This window comes from Tetrahymena thermophila (genome assembly GCF_000189635.1).
Source record: "Tetrahymena thermophila SB210 genomic scaffold scf_8254545, whole genome shotgun sequence".
Lineage (NCBI taxonomy): Eukaryota > Ciliophora > Oligohymenophorea > Hymenostomatida > Tetrahymenidae > Tetrahymena > Tetrahymena thermophila.
The window spans coordinates 769,993-795,185 of NW_002476317.1; the positions used below are offsets into that span (position 1 = coordinate 769,993).

Sequence of the window (25,193 nt, forward strand, 5' to 3'; positions counted from 1 at the left end):
ATACTTTCATCATAATTTAATTTATATTTATCATTTGATTAATGTAAAAAACAAAATTTATTTTCAGTAAACAATTTCAAATCTTAAAAAAGTAAAATTTATTTTTTTAAATCAAAAAAAATTTGGAATTAACAAATAAAATTTGTTTTTCTTAGATCTCATTTCACTAATTAAAATTTCTTAGAAAAGAATGTTTTTTATATTTTCAATTTTTGCTTTTGATTTGAAATTTTTAAATTTTTATGATGCCATTTGATTTGAATGGAGATTACTTAAATAATTTTGAATTTTTGAAGGGTAAAAAATTTTTCATCTTTATTTATAATTAAATTATAACTTTGCGTAGATTTGAAAAAATAAGCATAAAATTACAAAAACTAGGTTTATTATAAGCTTATTAAATCTAAACAAGAACAAAAAAGTAAAGAAGAAAATAAATATTGACGGGTTAATTTAGGAGTATAAAATATTTTATATAAAGAAATTTAAATGGAAAATTACGAAGTGATTGGTGAAATTGGTGCTGGATAATTCGGCAAAGTAGTTAAAATTAAGAGAAAATCAGACAATAAAATTTTAGTATGGAAGCAATTAGAGTATGGTAAAATGGATGAAAAAGAAAAAAGTTAATTAGTTGCTGAAGTAAATATTCTTAGAGAAATTCGTCATCCAAATGTAGTCAGATATTATGATAGAATAATTGATAAGCAGAATTAACATATATATATCATTATGGAGTATTGCGAAGGAGGTGATTTGGCAGCTTTTTTAAAGAATCTAAAAAAAGAAAAAGAAACTATCCCAGAAGAAGCTATCTGGAGAATTTTTATGCAGATAGTCCTTGCTCTGCATGAAATTCATCATAAAAAAATTATGCACAGAGACTTAAAACCTGCAAATATATTTTTAGATTCAAAAAACAATGCTAAACTTGGAGATTTTGGTTTAAGCAAAAAGCTTTCAGATGAAACAAAGTTTGCTTACACAAACGTAGGTACACCGTATTATATGTCTCCAGAATAAATAGAAGAAAATAAATACAATGAAAAATCAGATATTTGGGCATGTGGTAAATATTTCTTCCTTTAATAATTCAAATTAAAAATAGATTTATGAATTTCTTAAATTAAATTAAAGTTTAACTAATAAGACTTGTTATATCATTCAATCAATCATTATCAATTTTTTCAAAATTTCTTCAAATGTATTTAGTTATATTTTTTTAATATAAATTGTATGTATTTAATTAGGATGTCTTTTGTATGAGTTAGGGGCTCTTTCTCCACCTTTCCCAGCAACTAATCATCTTGCCTTAGCAATGAAAATTAAAAATGGGAAGTTTGAAAGGTTGAGCAAGTAATATTCTGATGAATTAATGAGAGTAATTTCTTGGTGCTTGCAAAAAAATTCAGAAAATAGACCGTCTGTTGATGATCTTCTTAATTTACCCTAAATTTCTATGAGGCTTAGAGAAAAAAGGTTAAAGGAGAATTAAAGTGTGTTAAAGTAAAGAGAAGATGATGCTTCGAAAAAAGAAGAGACCTTAAATGCAATGGAAAATTCAGTAAAATTAAGAGAAGATCAGTTCACTAAGTAGTAAGAGGAAATATAAAGTTAAATGAGGGTTCTAGAAGAGAAGAAAAGCAACCTTTTGTTACAATATTAATAGCTAACACTAAATTAGCAGCAAATACTTGGATAACAGTTGATGCAAGGAAACTAGAAGCAAAATGGCTCCAACTTATAATATAATTTATAGAACTTAAATGGAAATGGTTATTTAGGAAATAATAATGGAATATAATTATCTACATAGAAGCCACCATAAATATCCTTTAATAATACATCTTCGAGTATAACTAGTAATACTAAAAGGAGTTAATGTAAAAATAATGAAGATGGAAATTAAAATTTTTTTTCTCCTGCAGCTCAGGTTACTCAATTTTCAAGCACAATTGACATATAAAATTACTCTTCAAATCCTTTGTAATAGCAACAATAATTAACAGCAAATTCTTAAATCTACTTTAGTAATATAATGTAAAGCTAATCATAAAATATTGATAACAAAAATTTTTATTTATTGAACTCTAATACTTAATAAAATGTTAATGATAGCAACATTGATTAAAATATATAACTCTTTAATTAGAACAATGACATATCACAAAAAATACAGTAATAACAATAATCCAGTACGCAGTAATTAAATTCTGCTAGAAGCTCCTCATTAAATGCAAAAATTAAAATGCAATTTTGAAATTTAGAAATGTAAATGAATTTAATCAAATGTGTAAAAATGCTTTCAAATGTTTAAAATATAGATAAACTAAATAAATAAATAAAAACTAACTAGTTAATTACTAAATTATTATTTTGTATGTAATATAAATACACCTCAAAAAAATTGAAATACATATTAAATAAATTAATTATTCAAATTCTTAAGTTAAATAAATACTTCAGTTTGGAAATCATAAAATGTTATATAATTTGTTTCTATCTTTTATACTCTAAAATTCAATTAATATTTCTCTATACTATAATTATTCAAGTTCCAGATATAAATTGTTATAATTACATTAATTTTTGCTTAATTTCTGAATAAATCTGAATAGGAGGTTTACATGAAATAAACTTCTTTATTACATTATTTTTATTCAGAATTTAAAATTTGTTCACTTTTTTATAAAAAAAAAAAATATTATGCTTTTTTTGCAAAGCTTAATCTTATTTTTTATTAAGTCTTAAATTAAAGTATATCATTATAATCCTTTTACCCTTAAAAATAAATGTATTTTTATTAGTTAATCTGTAAAACTTTTAAGTGTAATATATGTTTTTTTAATTATATTTTTCAGTTAATTTAAGTGTATGATTTTAACATAATTGATTGAGTAAGGGATAGTTAATGAATATTTTTCATTTTCTTTTGTTTTAAATGATTTTTCAATAATATTTTATTTATTTCAGTTTCTGATAGAAGGTTAAAAAGAATTTGTTTGATTTTAAATACAACAGACTACAATTAATAATGTAAAAATAAAAATAAATAGAAAATCTTAGATATATAAAGAATATTCCATAAAATCTTTATTTAATCTTATATTTGATAAATAGGTATAACCCTGCAATAAAATCAAACAGCATTATAGCTAAAAATGTATTTTTAGAGGTGTTGTAACAAAAAAAAAACAACAAAAAAAGTGCAATTATTTGAAATTTAAATGATGTATTTAAAACATATTCTATATAAAATTGTTAATTTAAGTAATTTATCAAGATAATATAAAATATATTTTTCATTTTTAATAGCTATTAAACATAAAATTTTAGTAAAAATAGATACATCAATACAGTATCATTTGATTTAATAAAATAAGGTATTTTTTAGATAAATAAAATTTAGTGCAAAATTTACCATATGGTACAATTGATTTGAAAAAAATATTTTTTATACAGAAAACATGGCTTTTAATTGTTAAAGTCTAAGTGTTTAAGAAATATTTTTTCATTCATATTTAATATGCCTAATTGTTTGGTATTATTAAATCTTTCTGTTAACAATTGATTTTGCACTAATATTTAAAAAAAAAATCATTCAAGAATTAAAAAATGCATATATGAATTTTAGTATCAAATTAGTCAAGTAAGATAAATAAATAGTCCTCAATCAGCTAAATTTATAATTTCATTTTTTATATCACTTAAAAAGCTGATTAATTAATATATTATTTTTTTTTAAATTTATCAAAGAATTTTAGTTCAGTAGAATAATTATATCTAGCTCTTTTTTTATCAAAAGAGTAATTTAAATGTTGAAATTCTTGAAGATTTTTCTTATTAATTGAGGGGATTGATAGAATTACAAAAAATAACTTACATTATTGAGAAATAAATTATTGTGAATTACATAAAATCTGTTTTTAATAATTCGTATCTGGATGACAGACTAAGTTTAAGATATTATTACATCATTTCTCATAAAATACATTTTTAAGTATTTCAAGATTAAGAAATAAATGCCTAAATTAATTTTAATTGTCTAAATCCAAAATTAAATTAAGTAAAATTTTAAATCCTATAAATAAACAAGTCCCCCTCCCTCATCAAACATATTTTTTTTAAAAAAAAATCTTTCATTATTGATAGGTATTAAATTAAATATTAAATTAGGATAAATTTATCTATCATTAGTTTTTTTCCCCTTAGAATTTCTTTGATTTTTACAAATATACTAAAAATATAAATTATTATTTAATGGAATAAATCGACTAACATAAAATACAATAGTGAATTAATCGTCTCTTTTTCATTAATTTTAAATAATATTTCAAGTACCACTAACTCTTTTTCTAAAGCTTATTTATTCTTATAAAAAAATTGAAAAACAATATTATGTATGAGCCATTTGATAGACTTAATCTTTCCTTAATTAAAATAAATAAAAATTTTCTAAAGGAAAGTTAGATGAATTTTGATATTTAATCTTACATGTTTATTAAGAATGGATAAATTTAAATTATAAAATAATATGTATTATTGGCTTTAAATACTAAAGTAGAAAAGGTAAGTAATTAATCAAGGAAGGAAGGGAGGTTTTTGTTTAACTTAATTTTCAAGTTTTTTTATGCTTATAATTTAAAATTTATAAGCTTTTAGGAGTAAATTGATGTACCAAGAAATGTAATTCATCAGATTTATAATAAACCTATCAATACACTTCAATAATTATTCATTCCTTTCTTAAATATTTTGTAAGATAAAAATGACAATTTTTACAATCACTTTAATAAATATTCACGTTAATTTAGTAACTGCTTTTTGGGAAAAAATATTTCAAATACATAATCCGCTTTTCATACGGAATTATTCTTGTTTAAATTTCTAAATTTTTTTCATTTTACTAATTTCTACTTCCTTACTTACTTACTTTCTTTTAATTTTTATTTTTAAAATTATAAAAGTTAAAACAAATTAAAAAATAAAAAACATAAATCTACTTTTTTGCTAGATTACAAAAAAAATTTATACTTTCCTTTTGTGTGATATACCCACTGTTTATGAAGAGTTAAAATCCATTTTGAGGAAGATGGGAAAATTTGAATTTGAAGTATTTGAAGATTTTTAATCTATTTAGGAGGAAAAAAGATGAATTTTTATGTTTTGAATTTTATAAAAGAAAGAAATAAAGTGAACTAATAAATAAATAAATAAATTAATCAATCAATCATTTTAGTTTGAAGATAATAAGATCAATCAAAAACTTAATATTTGAATATAAAAATGATTGTGAAACAAGTGGGTAAAACATGAAAGCAATGTCAAAGATAATTAGAAACAGATATATAATTAGTTATTTACTTATATTGTGAAGATGAACTTTATTTAAATGCTGGGAAAAAAGAAAGGAAATTTCAATTAGACTTCAAACTCTTTTTATGTATTATTGATAAAAAAATAGATAAACCCCACTCTTTCTTTTTTAATTAATTTGTTTGGACTATATATATATTTGCTATTCTTTATGAAGAAACCTTTAGAAAAGCTAATTAAAGTAACTAAGTGCCCTTGATTTAGATTTCAACCTATTTTTGAATCTTACAAAGAATTTAAAAATTTAATAATTTTTTCGTTTAATACAAAGCATTAATTAAGATCCGTTCAAGTTAATACTATTTACTTAGCTTGAAGCAAAAATATAATTATTAAATAATCAAAAAAATATATTTTGGAATTAAAAAAAATCGGTCATTAACAAACAAACACACATACATTCTTAGATCGATCAAATTTGGATAAATCATACATTTTGATAATCTTAAAAAGATAAGAAATGGAACCTAGCACACCTAATTACAACATTAATAATCATAACCATTTATTTTCTTCATTCGACTCAAATAAATCCTTAGGAGAAAATTAATTTAATTTATTAGATGACATCTCTTGTTTCACCTCTAATTCTACATAAAACAACTTAATGATTGAGTCTTCTTAACTTGGTGAAGAGACTGTTACTGAAGAAAATATGGCTGTCCTCCGTAGTATTCTACAAAATTCTGAAGAAGTATAATTTGACAGTGAAATGGAGGATAGAATTTTCAGCTGGCTAGATTTAATGAACATTCACATAACTTAGCCTTCCAACTAAAGAAGAAAAACTGCTAATTTTAATTTGCTTGGCAGATAAAAAAGTTCTCTTCTCACAAAGAGAAAATAATCTACCATGAATTGAATTCAACAATAGCAATTATCTAAAATTTCAGACTCTTGCATGAAAGAAAAAAATTTGGAGCATGAATTCTAAATGCTTATTTAAATCAAGATTTTCAGATAGAATTGAAGATTATTAAAAATCTTAATTAATTTTTTTCACATTAACTATCTGAAATACCAACTCTATCCAGCATTAAAATAAGTGCTCACATATTTTTTTCTCAGTGCTTTTTACTATTTTTATTTAAATTTTTAAAATTATTTCTGAAAAAAGAATAAAAAAACTCCTTTGGTTGTTAAAACTAAAATAATAGAACTTATATTGGTATATTAAGAAATTATTCTGATGAAATTTCTGAAATAGAAAAGCTATCTATTTATCTATTGATAGGCTTTTTCTATTATGCATAAAGAATTGGGAATAATAAATATCAGAAATACAAATTTCTATCTAGCTGTAAAAACAAAAATATTAATTATTTATATATATATAATTAATTAATTAAGTATATAAATAACCATAATTAACAACTCATCTGTATATATTTCTGAAATAAAAGCAGAAGGGACAGAATAGATGGAATACTTCTCACTACTTCCATTGCCTTTGATATTGATAATTAATTTATTTATAATACACAATTCTAATAAATTATCATGCTCAAATGCAGTGATTTATATAAATACTTACTTACTTCTTATCTATATATATTATATATAAATCCATGTCTACTTTACTCCCTCTAATCTCATAAAAATTCATTAATCAATCAATCAGTCTATTTATTTTATAATAAATACTTTATATAGTGCTTACATGTGTTACATTAATTGTGAAAATAATCATTCGAATATTTTTTGATGTTTATACATTATTCATACATCATCATTGTTAGGTTGATAGGAAAAACAAATCCCCCAAAATTTTTATTTTTAAATACGATTGAGAATGTAAAATGATAATGAAGTTATAATTTATTTCTTCAAAGTCTAATAAATCACAAGATAAATAGATAAATATATTTAGGATATTCCTTCTAAATTTAATCAATATTTCTATTTTAATTTATTTAATAATAGATTTAGTTTTGTAAACTTTTTACTGATTTCATATTTGGATTCTAATTTTTGGAATTTTCTTGAATATTTTTAGCAAGCATAGTATATTTTTCTATTTATATTTTGTTCTAAATATACTTACATTATTAATTTGCACATCAATCATCTATTGAATTAAGTAAATCAAAAGTTATCAAGCAAAAAAGTAAAAAATAAAATATAATTTTTAAATAAGAAATGTTAAAACCCTTAATCTACCGCATAAAAAGAATAAATTATTTTCTAAAAACTGCTGATACTGCTAATTCTAATCCTAAGCAAGTATAATTTTATTATTAATAGCACTAAAAATCTAACTATACTCTATATTTAATTTCAGCAAAAATTTGTTCTACCATTTGTAGAATCACCTAATAGTAAGAAATCAGTATTAATAATTAAATTTTTCTCCCTGTAAAATCTCAGCAATTAATTTAATAATAAATATTCACTTATTATTCTCATAGAAATTTAGAAAATCACTTTAGAACTAATTAATCATTAGTTAATTAAAATATTACAAAAACACTGATTATTAATTCTTTATCTTATAGTATGTTTTTCTATTTCTGTAATCTGCTAAACAACTCCATTATTATTAAATAATGCTAATCATTTTGATAATACATTTCTTATTTTTTTTAATGGCGACTCAGAAGTACCTCTGAATTAATTTTATTTAAACATTTTATAATTCTAATTTACTTTATTTAAAAAAGATAAATTAATTCAGTTTACAGTTGTGAATTTAGTTTTTCATAAAAAAAATGCAATTTCCTTCAAACAAAATTCTTTTATTTTAATCTAAAATTTGATTTAGAATCGAATCATTTATTAATTATATTAAATATTTATGACATCTATCTATAGATCTATTTTCTGTTGTCCGATATGCTTATCAATATTTACAAATACTTCACACATTCATAATATCAAATAAGCTTGAAAGAATATGTCGTAAAAATTAGAAAGTAAACAGGAAAAATCATATTCTCCTTGTTTTTACAAATACTTATGCATAGACAAAATGCTTTGAACTAAAACAGGAATTTAATAATAATTATATGATAAAAATAAACGAATGGATAGCTTTAAATGACTAATTTATATTTAATTATAAATTATTTAATAGTAATTCAACATGAAATATGATACAAAGTTTAAATAATAAAAAGACGATTTTCTAAATTGAGCATAAACATCAGCCACCTTCATCTATTATAAATTTCAGATTAATTTTGCTAACTATTTTATGCTTAGTTCGCTGTTAGATTATTTATTTAGTGTAATTATTAAAAAGATTGATAAGCTAATGCTAAAAAAAATAAATTAATTCTTTTATTAATTTAAATAAATAAATGTTTTTATTTTTATTTATAAATTTGTTAAAACATATTTTTGAAGTTGTTATGATTAGAGAATTCAATTTATTTTAGAGCGATTATTTTAATTAGATTTAGAAAAGTAAAAATGAGACTAGAAAAACTGTCATTACTATCAGCCAAAAACTTTTTATTGAGTAATTCTGAAGACGACAATCTAAATTAATGTATTTTCTTACTATGTACAAATAAGAATTAACTTTTCTAGAGTTCTGCAAAGAAGAAATAAATGTATTTATTTATTATTGAATCCTTTTTATATTTTTCACCTAAGTAAAATTTAAATTCAAAATGTATAAATAAACAAGTTAGAAGGCTCAATTACAATAAAAGAAAACAAAAATTTAATTTTACGATCTTAATATAATTCTTTTAAATATTATTGTATTTTTGTAAAATTATACAGTATTTTTAATATTATTGCTTGTAAAGTAACCACATATTTTATTATTATCTCATTTGTTACAGGTGTAAATTTGAATATACAATAAATGCCAAAAAAAACTTTCAAGTATTGCTTTTGTTCCCTAAAATATTTTTTTTATTATCATAAATTAGTTTAAAATAATAGTCTCAAAATGCAAAAAAAATTCAATATACTTTACCTATTTTACTTAGAATTCATATAAAATATATTTTGTAAAGTAAATATATTACACATCTGTCTGTCATTATATTTTTAAGATATTTTAAATTCAAAAACTAAAAATGTCATATCAAAATTTTCTTCAAAAATCTAATCTAAAATTAATATTTCTTATGCCCTAAATATTTTATTGAAAAATTAAAACCTTTTATTATAATAAAAATGTTTTTATTAAGTTAATTTATTCATTTTAATTTCATAAAATTAAGTCACATTATAAAAAAATAAAAAAGATAAATTCAAAATCTTTAAATTTTCATTTAAATACAAATTTTTAAATTTCAAACATAAACTTTTCTTCAATGAAAATATATTTTATCAAATTTATATTAATTCTAAAAATTGAATAGTTTTATTTTTTATTCACACTTAATACTGAATCTCATCTTTAAATAAGCAACCATTTATACATACACATACATAACTTTACTTTTGAAAAAATAAATTAGCATCAAAGAAAAAGTAATTTCAATAAATTAAAATTAAAAGTCTATTTTAAGAATAATCAATAGTATTTCAAGTTCGCCGCTTTAGCTCAGTGGTTAGAGCATTCGCCTAGTAAGCGAAAGGTCGGCGGTTCAATCCCGCCAAGTGGCTCTTTTTTTCTTTATGAAAAAATACCTTTTCTTCTTTTTAATTAATTTTTTTATTCCAAAAAATAATATTTGTCTTTTTTTCATGAATTACATACAACATAGGAATTTTTTCTTTAAAAAATTTTAAATGTAAAGAATGCAATTATTAATGTGAATTAATTTAATCATTAGAGACTTTCAAGTTCGCCGCTTTAGCTCAGTGGTTAGAGCATTCGCCTAGTAAGCGAAAGGTCGGCGGTTCAATCCCGCCAAGTGGCTCTTTTTTTTCTTTTAATAAAATGAACTTAATGTTAATGAATTGAAAAGTAAATTCTTAAAAATTAGAATAATTATTATAAATTTGCTATTATTAAATGAACTCTAAGTATTTAATGCAAAATTTTAATTTAAAAATATATTAAGACAATTGATAAAAACTTTTATTCATTGACATATTTTTTTAAGTTTTTCAAATTTAAAATAAAATTTTTTAAAATTCTAAAAAGTTAAAATATTTAAACCAAACATTAGAAAAACAAAAATGAGATGAATACTTAGAATATTGAGATTAAATTCTGTATATATGGTAGATAATAATTTTATTTATGCAAAAATGTTATGAGTAATATTGTTCATACAAAACAAATAGAGATTAGTTAGTATAATGATGTACAGAAAAGATAAAGTTAATAAAATTTTATTTAAGTATTATAGTATATTTCAAAATCTAATAAATCAGTTTTAAATGAAAATTGCTGATTTGTTATCTGTAACTTAATTTTAGATTTGATTTTATTAATGTAATTACTTTGCATTCTAAATATTATTCATATGTTGAATAGATTCTTCGTTTATTTAGTTGCTGACACTAACTTTTTCTTAAAGCTTTTGAATTTTTCTTCTCTTGTACATATAAATGATTAACACAAAGAAAGACATAACTGCAGCTACACAAGCTACAACAATACCAACGATTAAACCGATTGCTGCAGAGCTACTTATAGAGTCATTCTAAATTTCTACCTTAATTTCTTAGTAAGGGTATTTAGTTCCTTGAATTTAGTCCAGACTTCTGAGGTTAGAGGCTAATTATCTTCTACCAAAAATTACATTGTCTATTTTTGAGACTACAATTAACGTACCAGACTTAAAGCCAATTGTACTAAATTTGTAAGTAATTTAACCTTTAGTTGTGCTATCACTTTAGTAGTTTTTAATTTCAAAGGTTCCAAGACTAGCACCACTATCATCCTTAATCAAAAGAGACAAAGAAAAAGGTTTGATTTCATTCTATTTGTATCCAGAGTCTAAGACTTAGGTCACTGTTACAAGTTCACCTGCAGTAGCTTTTATGTTACCAGAGTCAGAACATGAAGTTGTTTTATCGCAAGAAATTTACAATGTAGCTGATAATTAAAGTTCTTTAGGAATTTGACAACCTACGCAAACAGGACTAGTATTGCTACCACTACCAGAAATTGATATGTTGTCATTTAAGATTACAGCACTGTTTTAAATTTTAACTTCAAAAGTGTAAGTGTATTAAAGATATCCTTTCCAAGATAGCTTTTGAGTAAATGTACACTTATCATCAGAGCAGTCAGTATTAGTAGCTTTATCCATTTTTTTAATGGGATATTAATACAAAATTTCTAAAGCACCATTGACATTTTTAGGAGTTGATAAGGGACTTATTATATCTGTACCTATATGAAGGTCATAAGTATAACAAATACTTGGTGTGTTGAAAAATAAAACCTTCAAATTCAAATTTGTTGCATCAGTAGGATACAAAATCTAGAATGAAAATCCTACTTTGTCTGTTTACAAATATTGTAATTATTATATGCAGTAAGGTGCGCTGTCAGTGTCAACTTTTTTGCACTTAAATTAAGTTTACTCATATTCAGGGTACTCGCCATCATTTTAGCAAAGAAGGTCACATCCACTTCCTGAAGCTGAATCCTTACTCTATGAAGGGCATTAAGATACACAGATATTCTAATAGCTCTTAGCTGAGGCTTAACATTCAGTGCAAGTATTAATATCAGTACACTTAGTACAGTATTAAGGACATTAAAGACATTTACCACTACCATTGTCAAATTATCCATCAGGACATGTGGCTGCCTAAACACTAGCAATTAGTAGACAGGCAGAAAGTAATAATACAATCTTTTTATTCATATTTCTAATATTCTATTTTGTTTTTATAAATTTACTTTAGTATTGATTTTTATTTATTTAATTTATTTTATTAAAATATTATGTATTATGTTTAATGATTTAAAGTGAAGTAAAATAATGTTATAATTAGAATAACTAAACCTTAAAACTTCTCCGAGAATTTATAAGATCTCACATATTATTAAATTAGAAGATCATATATCCATTTATTCGAAATTAACATTAATCTATTTGATTCTCAATATCCTCTACTGATAAAATTAATTAATTTATCGCTAAATTATAAATTTTACTGCTAAATTTAATTACCAAGTTTTGTTTACTAAATTCTAAATTAAAAATCGGTAGAGCGATTGTTAATATATTTTTAAAAATAGAAAGCGCATAATGCAAGCTTATTTTAAAATGTATGTATTTTTAAAGCAAATAAAAAAAAAAACTTTTATTAAGTTAAAAAGGTGAAAGAATTTGGTTCAAATGCTGAATGGTTTAAAATAATTTTTTTTTACATTTAAAAAGCACTTTTAAACACGCAGGAAATTATATTAAAAATTGGTAAAAGTGTAATAAATTTTTAATAAATAGTGTAAAAAGGTATTCCATAAGAAAATTTATTTATTTATTTAATCTTTTATTGAACCTAGTATTCAAAGAATGATAATAAATTTAACTTATCATTAGTATAAATACTCATATTGATTAATTTAACAAATTCTATAAAATCAACATTTAAATACTTATCTTAAAATAATTTTACAAATTTCTTGAAAAATCATTTGATTACTTCTAAATAAATTTTAAGTTCTGTAAACTATTTTCTATTTGATTGTCTGTACCTTTTTATTTGATCTATAAGATGTCTATTTTAATTTGTTAAGTCAAGCTTAATTTTTAATTAAGCAAATATATCTGTACAAAAAGGAAGGAAAACCAAAACTAAACAAATATCAAAAAACTCTTCATTTATAATGTAGATTTATAAATTAGGAGAATGAATAAATACTTTTTTTCTTTTAATAATTAGAGCTTTATTACCAAAAATGAAATTTGAGAGATCAGATAGATACATAATAAACCTAGCTAAATATATTTTTAAGGTGAATATTTATATGGTTTATTTTTATTTCCAAAAAGCACTGTTTGATTTGAATAGATTTAGAAATACCATAAATTTTTTAGTCTTAAAATAAAACTATTAATATGTTAAATCTTTTGTATATTAAAAAGATCAAAAAATAATTTATAATAATTTTATACTTATTTCATATTTGAAAGAGACAAGTAAAATTAATAAAAGATAGCAATCATAAACAAGTAGTAAAATGAGAATAACTTTTAAATAAAATAATTTGAATTATTTTACTTAAATTTCCAAAATAAATCATAATGAAAAAGAAAATATTTAGTTTAGTTAAATGAAAAAGAATTTCCAATATTTAATATTCTTATAATAAATTTTTCTGAGAAAAATAAAAAAAATAGTTTATAAATATTTTTATTACTCTAAACTATATGTTCTCAATCAAATATTTTGATATTTACTTAATAAATAATATAATTTGACAAAAGTTAATAGTCTAAGAATAGATGACCTTTCATTTATGAAAGATGTTTAATGACAAAAAAAATAAATATTAGAAATAATTATTAAAATAGAAGCAAATAATAAACCAAACAAACATAAATTGGTTAATTAATTCATATTTAAAAATAACTAAAAATAATTTTTTTGGAATTAATATATGATGCATTTTATAAATATCAAAATAATTACAAGGTTAAAATATATTTTGTAGTAAAATTAATAATAATTATTTGTTAGCGTATTAGAATATTTAATTGCTTTACTAATTGATAATCACATTACTTGAATTGCTTTTATTACTAATTAATCAAATAATTCTTAAATTTTACAATCTAATTTTGCAGAAACTTCAAAAAATTCTGCTCCTATCGACTAAGCAAGATTTTAACCTTCTTAAATAGAAATTTCTCTTTTATCTTCTTTATCTATCTTGTTTCCAACAAGAGCTATTACTGAAGTTTTCTATCTTGTTTATAAATAATATTAATACCATTGTTATATATTATTAAATGATTATCTATCTGTTATATTATAAATAATCATATAAATATCAAAATAATATTATTTTAGGATATTTAAAGTTATAGATTAATAATTTATTTGACCAGGCGGTTCTATAATCGTAATTTTTATTTCTTTTTCTCCCTAAAATAAATAATTCATTTAAATCACCAAATTAAGTTTTCTCCTCAAATAATGTTTACTATTTTTATTTTAGAGATTCCAAAATTTTACCCAATTACAATTCCATTTTCAAACTTCTTCCCTGTTTTTCTACACAATAATTACGTTTTACCAACAAATGTATCTCCACAGAGACAGCAAATTAAATTTTTAAATTAACATATATTACTAGAATGTTAAAGGTTTATCATTTTTACTAAATATTAGATTTAAAATTTTCTATTTTTAAGCAGTTATTAGGATATTTTTTGTTTTATATTAATATATTAAATTAAAAAAAAGCTTTATTAAATATAAAAAAATTTTGATTTTTTAAAATGTGAATATTCTGATAAAAAATGAGTTAAAAAAAACGATAATAAAATGAATTTTATTTTTAAAAAATATTTATTCCATCAAGTTATTCAATAATTAAATATTTTTTAACTGTTGTAACATTAATTCTTTTATAGATTATTATAACTTGAATTTTGTTTGCCATATGCCAAGAGTCAAGACTTTAGTTTACAAATTATGGAATAAAGTAATAATTAAAATAAATTAATGTTTTTCATTTATTTAAATTGAATAGATTTTTGAAAGATATTTGGTTTTATTTTTGTAATTAATATTTACAAATAATTAACTTTTAGAATTATTATATTATCATAAATTGCATGTTGAATAAACAATTTATTTTTATCGATGATAATTTTAGTAAAAATTTCATTTAATTTTCTAAAAAATAATTTTTCTAAAAACATTTTTTTAACAAATAATTTAAAATAGCAACATTTTTAATGAAAAAATAAATTAATAAATTATATGATTAATTATTTGAATTTGATTGTTCAAAAATATATTTTAAAATAAAATTAAATTTTAATGCTTTATTGTAATTAAATAATAAAATGATTCTTTAATAAATATTTGAAAAATAGCAAATGATATTATTCTATTAAAATTAATAACTTGAGCGGTACTAAGTAAATATAAGTGGTAATAAATAAATAAATATATTAAGAGAATCAAAAATAAAAATAAATAACTATTTCGAGTTTATAAATAAACACTAATAATTTATTAATTAATTTATTTATTTATTTCATTATTTAATTATTTAGTATTTTATAAACAGCTACTGATTAAAAATTTTTATTAAACAAATAACAAGTTTAACAATAAAATAGGAATAAAATGTCTTAGGTAAATACTTCTAAGGAGTATTACTTAGAAGTTTTAAGGTCAAAAACTTTGTTTAGAAAAAAGTAAGCTGAGATAATTTAGTCACTCAAAGTAGAATTAAATTAGAGTTAAGAGGTGTATAAATTAAAAGAGTACTTAATTTCATTGTTATTATGATCATTTCATTTAATTTATAACAATTTTAAATTTCAACAAAAATAGGGAAATAGCAAAAAACTTAACCTTAGCATGTTCTGAAATTTTATCTAGTAATAAAGAAGAAGGTATATATAAGCTATCTTGTATTTTGGTAAAATATTTGTTACTTTATTTCAAACTATTTGGTGTTGATCACAATTATTTAGATTATAAAAGATATAATGGATTTAGGTTAGCAATCTGTTCTCATATATGTGAGTCAAAATCTTTTAAATTTAATAAAAACTACTGTTATTAATTTTTCAAATACAGATCCTGTTGGCATTTACTACATATCTGAAAGTCCAAGTAATATATAAATAAATATTTACTTTATTTAAGGAACAAATTCATTTTATTATGCAGTCAATATGATTTGAGTTGTTTAAAAATAAAAACACTGAACTAAGAGTATTAATAGTCAATTTAAAAAAATATATTTTATTTATTCAAAAGGCGAAAAAGATTAATAAATAGGAGAAGCTATAGTGGGTAGAATGCTTGAGTGTATTTTTACTTGGGCATGCTGGCACTTTAGGAATAGCAATGGAACAGTAATTAATTTAGCATTTATAGTTTCAAGAAATTAGTTTAATTTTAATATAAGAAAACAAGATATTTTTTAGCTTTGGAAAGCTGTCTGAGAGAAGGGACTGAGTTTCCTGAAGAAGAAAAGTTTATCTATTTTTAGAGAGAAGAAATATTTAGGTTTTAAGGAAAGGCTGGTTTTTAAGCAGTCTTGTATTTGGAAGATTTGGTTGATTTATAATTTTAAATTAGTGAAACTAAGATATTCTTGCACTAACAGTTCGATTTATCTGAGGCATAAACTGATTAGGCAAAGTTGCAAGATTGTTTAGCATATTATGAAGAAATTTTGGCAGATTAGAAGCAAAAATAGCTTGAACACTTTTTCCCTGATGATAAAATTATTTATGAGAGTGAGATGTGGTATGTTGAAAAAGTCGTCCCTAAGTTTCATAGCTATAAATCTAAAAAAATTACGTTTTAAGAGTTCAAAATTAATGTTCAGGATATAATAAACAAGCATGAAGATTATAAGAAAAAAGCAATTTAACAAAAACCAAATTAATAAAACTAATCAAGCGTAACCAATAGATCTCAGCAAGATTCAATTTCTGGATAGGCTACACAAAAATCATCTGAGGCTTAAGCAGTATAAAAGTAAAATTAATAATCTAACAGAACAGTTGAATAAAGTTCAGGTAAAATGCCACCTGAGAATGTAGATTAATAAAAGCAACAAACTCGTGCAACTTAGTAATCAATAGGCTAACAAATGTAAAGCAAAAATTAGGGTGCACAATAAACAGATGAATAGTAATAGTCTTCGATGAGAAAAAATAGTGTCGAAAAAAGAAATGATGGAGGCTAAAAATAGCCATCATAAAGTCAATTAGATAATTAACAAAAATAGAATATTGATGAATTAAAATAAGAACAATAATTGTTTTTAAGAAAAATCCTCGAACTCGAAAATAAAATCAAAGAAAAAGATGATTCAATCAAAAAATTTGAAGATATAATGTTAAAATCAGAATAAGAGCTTAAACAATTAAAGTTATCAAAAAAGCAATAAGAGGAAACCATTGAAAATTTAGAAGAATAACTTCAGGAATACAGGCTATCAGAGATGTCTCAAAAAAATTAGAACTCCCAAAAAAGTAACGAGGAAACTTTAAGATTGCAATAAAAATTAAATGAATAGATTGAGGAAAAGGACAAATTAAAATAAAAAATAACTTTTCTTTAGAGTGAATTAGAAGAATCTTAAAAGGACAGAGCATTCTTATAGTCAAAGAAAGATGAAAAGGAATAAGAAGTTGATTCTCTCAATAACAGAATTGAAGAACTTTAAAATCAAGTAGAAGATTTGAACTAAAATCTTCATCTGTAACAATAAAAAATTTATGAAATCTAAGAAGAAAAAGAAAATGAGGTTAGAGTTGAAAGATTCAATTTAGAGTAAGAAAATGATAGACTGAAAGGTTTAATCAGTGAACTTGAGCTTAAAATACAATCGCTAAGCCATGAAAAAGATTTTAATTATCAAGACTTGTAGGTAAATTAAAATCTTTTAGAAGAGAGTATAAAATAGTTGCGTGCAGAAAATGAAGAATAAAAAAATTTTATTAGTCAACTATAGCAAATAGCTGCAGACGAAGAATAAAAGACTGTGAAATGGTAATAAGATTATGATATTTTATTAGCAGAGCATCAAAATCTAAAAGAAGATTTAAATACAGCAAGAGCTAACTAGAATAAAATTAAATAAGAGGATTATAACTTTTAGATCTTAGAAAACTAAATAAAGAATCTTACAGAAAGGAATAAAGAATTGGAGCATCTATTAGAATAAGCAGAGCTTAATGCTGCTGCGGCTCCTTCTTAATTGAGTAATTAAGATTATCATGATCGTAGTTCATACTAGTAGAGAGTGCAAGAATATGATAATAAGATAAATTAATTGTAAGAAGAAAACCATAATATTCCTATTTTGCAAACTAAAATTAATGAACTTGAAACTTTAATCAATCAATAATAGAAAAGCAATCCTGTGTAATTAATTATACTTATTATGAATTATCATTTAATATTATTTTTTTTTAAAAATGACTATTGCTTTTTAATAATTTTCTTACTACTAAAACTAGTAAATCAGCTGATTAGGAAATGAGATATTCTTAAATTAAGAAAGTTCTAGCAGAGACTATTGAAAAAAGTAAATAACTAGATACACAACTAAACACTTTTATATAGTAAAAACACTCAGTTTCTTAATAGTAAGCTTTTGCTGCTCAAAGATCATCATCTGCTCAGAACTTCAGAGTTCCTTAATAAAATTAGCATAAAGATTATGAAAGTAAATTGATAGTTAAATTAATAGTATAATACTAATAATATTTAAATAGGTTCAAGAGAAGAATACAACAATTAATTTGCAAGCACATAGCAATTAAGACGCCCTGATTTGTTAAATAGATCATATAGAGGAGCTGAATAGGAGAACGACCTAAAGCATTACATGACTTAGCCTAATTTTTACAATCCAAATAGAAGCAATAATGAAAGTTAAAAATTGAGACTTTCTTAATTAAATAGTATGAAATATAATAAATTAAGTGGTATGGCTTCTACAAACGGCTTTTCAAATATGAAGAATTCTTTCAATAAGAAAGTAGAACAAATATTTGTAGATGAAAGTTTAGCCTTACCTGAAAAATATGAAGACGAAGAGGCCCAATTAAATTGTAAAAATAATCTTGTTTTTTGCTACTTTTTTTATAAATACTTACTTACTTATTCAAAAAATATTTTTAAATTAGAATCTGTAAATTCTTTAAATGATATAAGAGACTTGAGACAAATTGATAGAATAAGAGCTGATCTTATATTCCCATTCAGAAATCCTAAAACATATTATTCAAATAAAGCACGACTAAAAAGTTAAAAAGGAAAATTAGTCTAATACGATGCAAATTTATTCAGCTATATTCGCTTCTCATAAGAAACTTTGTATAAGTTCAAAAGATCTAATTTGAAGTGGAAATTCTCCATTTTTGAAAATGAGGATTTGCAAATAGGATAAATAAGTAGTTCAGATGTCATTAACAATCAATACATCGTTAAGTTAGGTCTTTATTTCACAAATAAAACAGATAACGATATCTCTAACTTGTCAATTACATACTTGCACTCTAATAGTAATTAATATTATTTTTTAGAATTATGTTAATAAAAAGAACAAAAAAAAAATTTGATTCAGAACTAACTTACTAAATTTTATTTTAATAAAAAAAATACTAGAAATTTTAATGCAAAAAGATTAACAAATTCTTATGGCACAACTTACTTCAAAAAAGCAAATAAAATAATCATTAACACTATCTTATACATAAATTCCATACGAAGTGGTTTTGGCTGATGTAGAGTATAGGTAAAATAATTTCTTGAAAGAAATAAGAAATTTAAATTAATGAAAGTTATATTATTTTTAATATTATTATTAGGTGTCATGGATTTAACCAGAAGTTCTAAGTTCCAATACCTTGTCTCTTAACAAAATACATAGAAATTTAGGAATTATAAAATGAAGCTTAGTTCAAAAATCTATGGAAAGAAATATCTAAATTTAATTTAATTACTTCTGAAGACTGTAGCATTAATAGATCTATAGCTAAATCTCCTTAGGATTTTCATAACTATTTTCCCCACTTCCTAAATTTAAACCCTGAAAAAGCAAGCTAATTCCACTTAGGTCTAAATGATTACATTTTGGGCGGATAAATATACTTGAGAGAGCCTAACGTAACTTTCATGCTCAAGATATATTTGAAGCCAAATAATATGATATCATTTAAAATTTCAAGCGGATCTGAATTTGAAGATAGAAATGTCGTTGAATTCTTCTTACAAAACCTATTATTTTTGTTTACGATTCAATGAGTTTTTTTTACAAAATTTATATTATATTTTAGTTTAGAATTTATCTTCGAAAATTTTATAAAATAAAAATAATAACTGCATATATTTGTATTTAAATTCTATTAATTACCATAAATAAATTGGAAATTTGTGACTATCAAAAATATTTTAATAACAGTAGCAGAAGCATAAAATTCTTATATCCTTTATAACATATAAATTTTTTCTGAAAATCAGATAAAAGTAATTAATTATCTAGTACTCTATAAAATATAAATGTATATAATACTTTCAAACGTTAATCTATCTTTTGATCAGTAAAGCTTTTTTAATTAACAAACCTATAAGCATAAGCTTGAAAAAAAATTTTATGTTCTTTGATAATCGAAATTATTATCAAATTTTTTGTTTAAGTTATATGTACTCAAAATATTTAATGTTCATTCATACCTTATTTTCATTTTAATGTAAAGAAATTTTAAAAATACATTTTTATTAAATTTTTACAGACATACATTTTTTAAGTATTATTAGTAGTTATTTTTACAAAGTATTATTTTTCTTCCAACCACATAATGCAATGTATATATTTTCTACTATTTTATACCTTTCTATAATAAATGAGATATGTTCAAAATAGATTTAACTGATATAAAGAAATATTTTTTTAAAATTGAAGAAAAAACTTAAAAAATACTGTTAAATATTTGTAGTACAATCTTTTGTAATTAGGAGGTATGGTTTGGTATTGAAAATTTAATTAAAATTAGTTAAATATCTAAACATCAAAATAATAATTACTCCTTTTTACTAATCTATTAATGTAATTTATTTGACTAAAATTAAATAAGTTAGAAAAAAAACTAATTAAAATTATAAATAATTTAAATATTATGTTATAACAAAAAAATTCAACCGTTTGTATGCGGTCAATAATAAATTTTCTATTTTATTTTAGATAAATAAACTTCGAATTTCTTTAATCAAAAATCAAATCAAATTTATTGTAAAACATAAAGCATTTGCTTAAAAATATTTTAAAAAACTTAACTTTTATAAAAAGATAATCATTCATTTAGAGATATTATTAAATACCACTTAGAAATAAATAAAAATTATTGATAACAAGCAATGAAATTATTTTTTAGGAACATGTTAATTAATATTTCAAATTCAAATAAAAATTTATTGATTTTTTTAATGAATTTCTAAAAAAAGAAAATATAATCCTGGGTTTTATTTTTTGAATAAAATAGTAAATTGCGTTTAGCTAGTGCACCAGAAAAGTCGAATTCAAATTAAATTTAAGAATATGATAATCATTTATTAGAATTAGGAGAAACTAAAACAATTTTTATTGCAAATTACAATTTTTCATCATTTGAACAACAAACTAGCTATTACTACTTTAAATTTAATTGATAAAAAACTTAATTTTGATTCAAGCTTTTATCAAAGAGAAGTTGTTGAAACACCACATGAAGTATTTTGAATATATTACCTAAAAACCATCATATTTAAGGATTTTTATAATAAAAACAATCTTTTAACAAGTAGTTTAATAGCTTTTTCTAGTTCTCGTTCTTACATTAATAGAGGTAGAAATTAACAATTAGAGGTAAAAAAGAACTATAAATGAGAATAGATATTTTGAATTTCCTATCAAAATAAAAGAAAAATCAAATGAAAAGTTTTAAATTAGCAGGCTATATGAAGGATATGATTAATTTTTGAAATTAAAGAAGGTAGCAGAATTTAAAATTTTGATAATTCGTCTTATTTTATTTATTCTTTCTATTAAAAAACTAACTAATTAAATTATTTATAGTACGCTCAACCAATTAATTTACTTACTTTAAAATCATTGCTTTTCTCCCCATAAACATCTACTATTCATTAAAATTCACAAAATTTACCATAACTTAAAAACTGGCTGGTTATATTTAGAAGTCTCTTAAAAAATAGCTATTGCATAATTGCAAATATATAATAATTAAATTAATATTAAATTAAAAAATAACTCGAAACGCATACTAGATAGATAACAATAACTCCTTAATACCAAACAAAAAAGAACTACAAACACACTATAATCATTTCAAGATCCCATTTATACTCAACTCAATAACTAACTATAAAAACACAAAACTTTAAGATAAAAAATTATATAATAACAATCTAATAAACTAAATGGATCCCTCATAATGTTGTTGTATTGGTAATTTAATTAATTAAATTTTAAAATCTTATAAAATTTAAAAACTATTAAATACATTTATTAATATACTTTTTATAAATAAAAGCTGAAATAAGTGTCTATGGAGGCGAAGATCCTTCTTGCCTAAAGGGTGATCACCTTGTTTTAAGCATAGAAGAACAACTGATTTACAGTTGGTTAGAAGAAAAAGGGATTAGCATGGCTAATCCTGTAGATAATATCTACTCGTATTTCGAAAATAAAAGATAAAGCGTATTGAGTGCTTAAAGTCTTTCTAAAAAACCATCTTCTCTTTTATCTCGTAGAAAGAATTAACTAAAGGCAAGTCCTTTGATGAACAATGATAGCTCTCCTTTTATTAAATTTTCTTTAGATAGTGGTAAAGATAAAATTAGCGAACTATCCCAAATTCCAGATAGATTTTCTTTCTCATCCTTGTAATCTTTCGATTCAAGTAGTAACGGTCTTAACTGATATGTTTTAAATTAAAATAATATCATAATTCATCTATTCTCATAAACAACCCAATGAGGATTAATAAAATACTTCCAATCTTCTTCAAAGTAGAAATTAAACTTACATAGATTGATTCTTAAATTATTCATTTATTTATTTTTTTAGAATCAATATGCGATCATTTAATAACTAACTAAATCATGCTAATTATGGAAATTTCGATAAGCAAATTAAAATTTAAATAAACAAGCAACTTCTATAATAAAATTAATATGAACAAAAATCTTATTAACACAACTTATAAACCTCAAAATGAAAACTGCTAGCATCTTAATAATCTTGCAAAATAAACGAATGTATGGAAATAAAAGAAACTAATTTAAGTAACTATTATATTATAAGCTTATAAGCAAAAGTAATACGCTTCAAGAAAATACTAAAATAAATCCGCAAATTATTATAAATAAAATCAATCCAAATTATATTCAAATAAAATTACTTACTACTTTAAATACTATATGAACGAATTATTAATATTTATTACACTAAAGCAAAATTGCGAAGTAATTAGATCTACATTCTATTCTAAGCTGATAGTTAAATAATTTACCATGAATTCCCTAAAAGTAAATAATTTATTAACGATTAGGTGAACCAATCTCTAAAGAAGAACATACATACATATATGCACACAGGCATACCAATCTTAAACATGCTTTTAATTAAATTTTCATCAATTAATTATATAAAACAATGATATATACATACATTTTAATATATTTATTTTTTTTGCAAATCCACCTATTTATTTATAAACCTTTATATAAAAATCTATATATTTGTATTCTATTACATTTACTACCTCTACTCATTACTTATCAAAGGCATACCCACTTCATTCATCTACATATTTCATCATTTATATGAATCAAACACTATTTTTTTAATTTAATGAATCCTGCTATAAGAAATTCTATTTTATTTATTATTTGTGAATTTTTTCGCCAAAATTATTATTTATTTCTGCTTTTAGTTTAAATTAGCTAAAATATTTGGCGCAAATATATCAAATCTAACTCAAAACTATAATATCTTTTGAAAATTATAATTATTCGTAAATTAGCTCTCCTACGAAATGAATCTGATTTTATAATTAAAAAATAACTTACATTTGGCGCTGCTAGCTATTTATTTTAACTTTTAAACAAATTTTGCAATATTATTGTGAAAAACATTTCAAAGATCTCATATTAAAATGTATTATTATTTTATAAAATCTTACATGTTATAATAAGCAAAATTAGGTTACTGGTATTTTTTAAGAATTCCATTTTAGTAGTCTAATTTTTAAAGAAACCTAAATATAGCAATACAAAGAAACTAAATATATCAATCTATTTTATAAAAAGAATTGAAAAAAATGTAAGGTTTTCAAATACATGAATTGAAGGATTAGTAATTCACTAGATGATATCAACTCTATCAATTTATTGTAATTAAGATTAAAGAATTAATAATTACAGATTTTTATAATATTAAGTTCAAAACCAAATAAATAAAAAAATTTTTTACTCTCTCTTTTTTTAAAAAAAAGGAAAAAAAACTCAAAATTAGAAATATAAAAGCTATTTGTATAAAGCAAAGGATTTGAAACAATCGATTGAAATACAAGATAAAAAATGTATTTTTACTTAATTATATAAACTTAAATTTAGAAATTCTCTAAGATAACCTAAAAGAAATAAGTTAATAATTAATTTTAAAAAATGCATACTTTAATTTTAATTTAATTATTTAAATATATATTTAGGATTGAAAAATGAGAAATTTTAACCAAAAATTTTATTATTCATAATAATCAAGTTAAGTCGATTATGAGGTTTTTTTTATAAAAATGATAAAAATGATTTATAATAGATGAAATAGTATTCAGAGATAGTTAAGCAAAATATCTATTTAGAAAAATCTTAAATAAAATTTCACATAAACTCATCCATTCATCATTAAAACAAATTATTTGATTTACTATAAATAGTTTTTAAAATACAATCAGCCATGTTAGCAATTTTACCATATTATATTTAATTTATTTTATTATTATAAATCATTTCTCATCATCTTTTATTTTAGTTATAATTTAATTTTTATATTTCGTTTTTTTCCCTTTAAACTGTAAAAAATAGCATAAGTTATTGAATATTATTTCTATTTCTATAATCAATTTTTGTTTAGTTTTATTTTTAGAAAGAATTTTCAAAAATAAAAATTTTTGTGTCTATTTTTTTATTCTTATTTTATTATTAGCAAAAAATATGTAAACCAAAAGCTAAAATAC

The 25,193-nt window shown here is 21.7% G+C and overlaps 5 protein-coding genes across 5 annotated transcripts; 4 read left to right on the forward strand and 1 right to left on the reverse strand. All coding sequences in view use genetic code 6, as the record gives it.

The window, feature by feature from the left end:
- Positions 1 to 489: 489 nt before the first annotated feature.
- TTHERM_00151488 (Serine/Threonine kinase domain protein) lies at positions 490 to 2,260 on the forward strand (the record flags this gene model as incomplete). Its single annotated transcript, XM_001470898.1, has 2 exons — positions 490 to 1,069; positions 1,251 to 2,260. The coding sequence occupies 2 exons, from the start codon at positions 490 to 492 to the stop codon at positions 2,258 to 2,260; spliced, it is 1,590 nt and encodes a 529-aa protein (XP_001470948.1).
- A 3,576-nt stretch (positions 2,261 to 5,836) lies between these two features.
- TTHERM_00151490 (hypothetical protein) lies at positions 5,837 to 6,238 on the forward strand (the record flags this gene model as incomplete). The annotated part of the gene is made up of 1 exon (XM_001021685.1): positions 5,837 to 6,238. One exon carries the CDS (start codon positions 5,837 to 5,839, stop codon positions 6,236 to 6,238), a length of 402 nt encoding a protein of 133 aa, XP_001021685.1.
- A 4,417-nt stretch (positions 6,239 to 10,655) lies between these two features.
- TTHERM_00151520 (transmembrane protein, putative) lies at positions 10,656 to 12,107 on the reverse strand (the record flags this gene model as incomplete). The annotated part of the gene is made up of 1 exon (XM_001021686.1): positions 10,656 to 12,107. The coding sequence occupies one exon, from the start codon at positions 12,105 to 12,107 to the stop codon at positions 10,656 to 10,658; it is 1,452 nt and encodes a 483-aa protein (XP_001021686.1).
- Positions 12,108 to 15,483: 3,376 nt separating this feature from the next.
- Positions 15,484 to 20,205, forward strand: TTHERM_00151530 (adaptin carboxy-terminal domain protein; the record flags this gene model as incomplete). The annotated part of the gene is made up of 10 exons (XM_001021687.3): positions 15,484 to 15,692; positions 15,763 to 15,850; positions 15,906 to 16,047; positions 16,195 to 16,292; positions 16,346 to 18,318; positions 18,414 to 18,622; positions 18,672 to 19,010; positions 19,086 to 19,463; positions 19,567 to 19,696; positions 19,770 to 20,205. The coding sequence occupies exons 1-10, from the start codon at positions 15,553 to 15,555 to the stop codon at positions 20,203 to 20,205; spliced, it is 3,933 nt and encodes a 1,310-aa protein (XP_001021687.2). The 5' UTR covers positions 15,484 to 15,552.
- A 2,169-nt stretch (positions 20,206 to 22,374) lies between these two features.
- Positions 22,375 to 22,876, forward strand: TTHERM_00151540 (hypothetical protein; the record flags this gene model as incomplete). The annotated part of the gene is made up of 2 exons (XM_001021688.1): positions 22,375 to 22,402; positions 22,488 to 22,876. The coding sequence occupies 2 exons, from the start codon at positions 22,375 to 22,377 to the stop codon at positions 22,874 to 22,876; spliced, it is 417 nt and encodes a 138-aa protein (XP_001021688.1).
- Between the last annotated feature and the right edge of the window lie 2,317 nt (positions 22,877 to 25,193).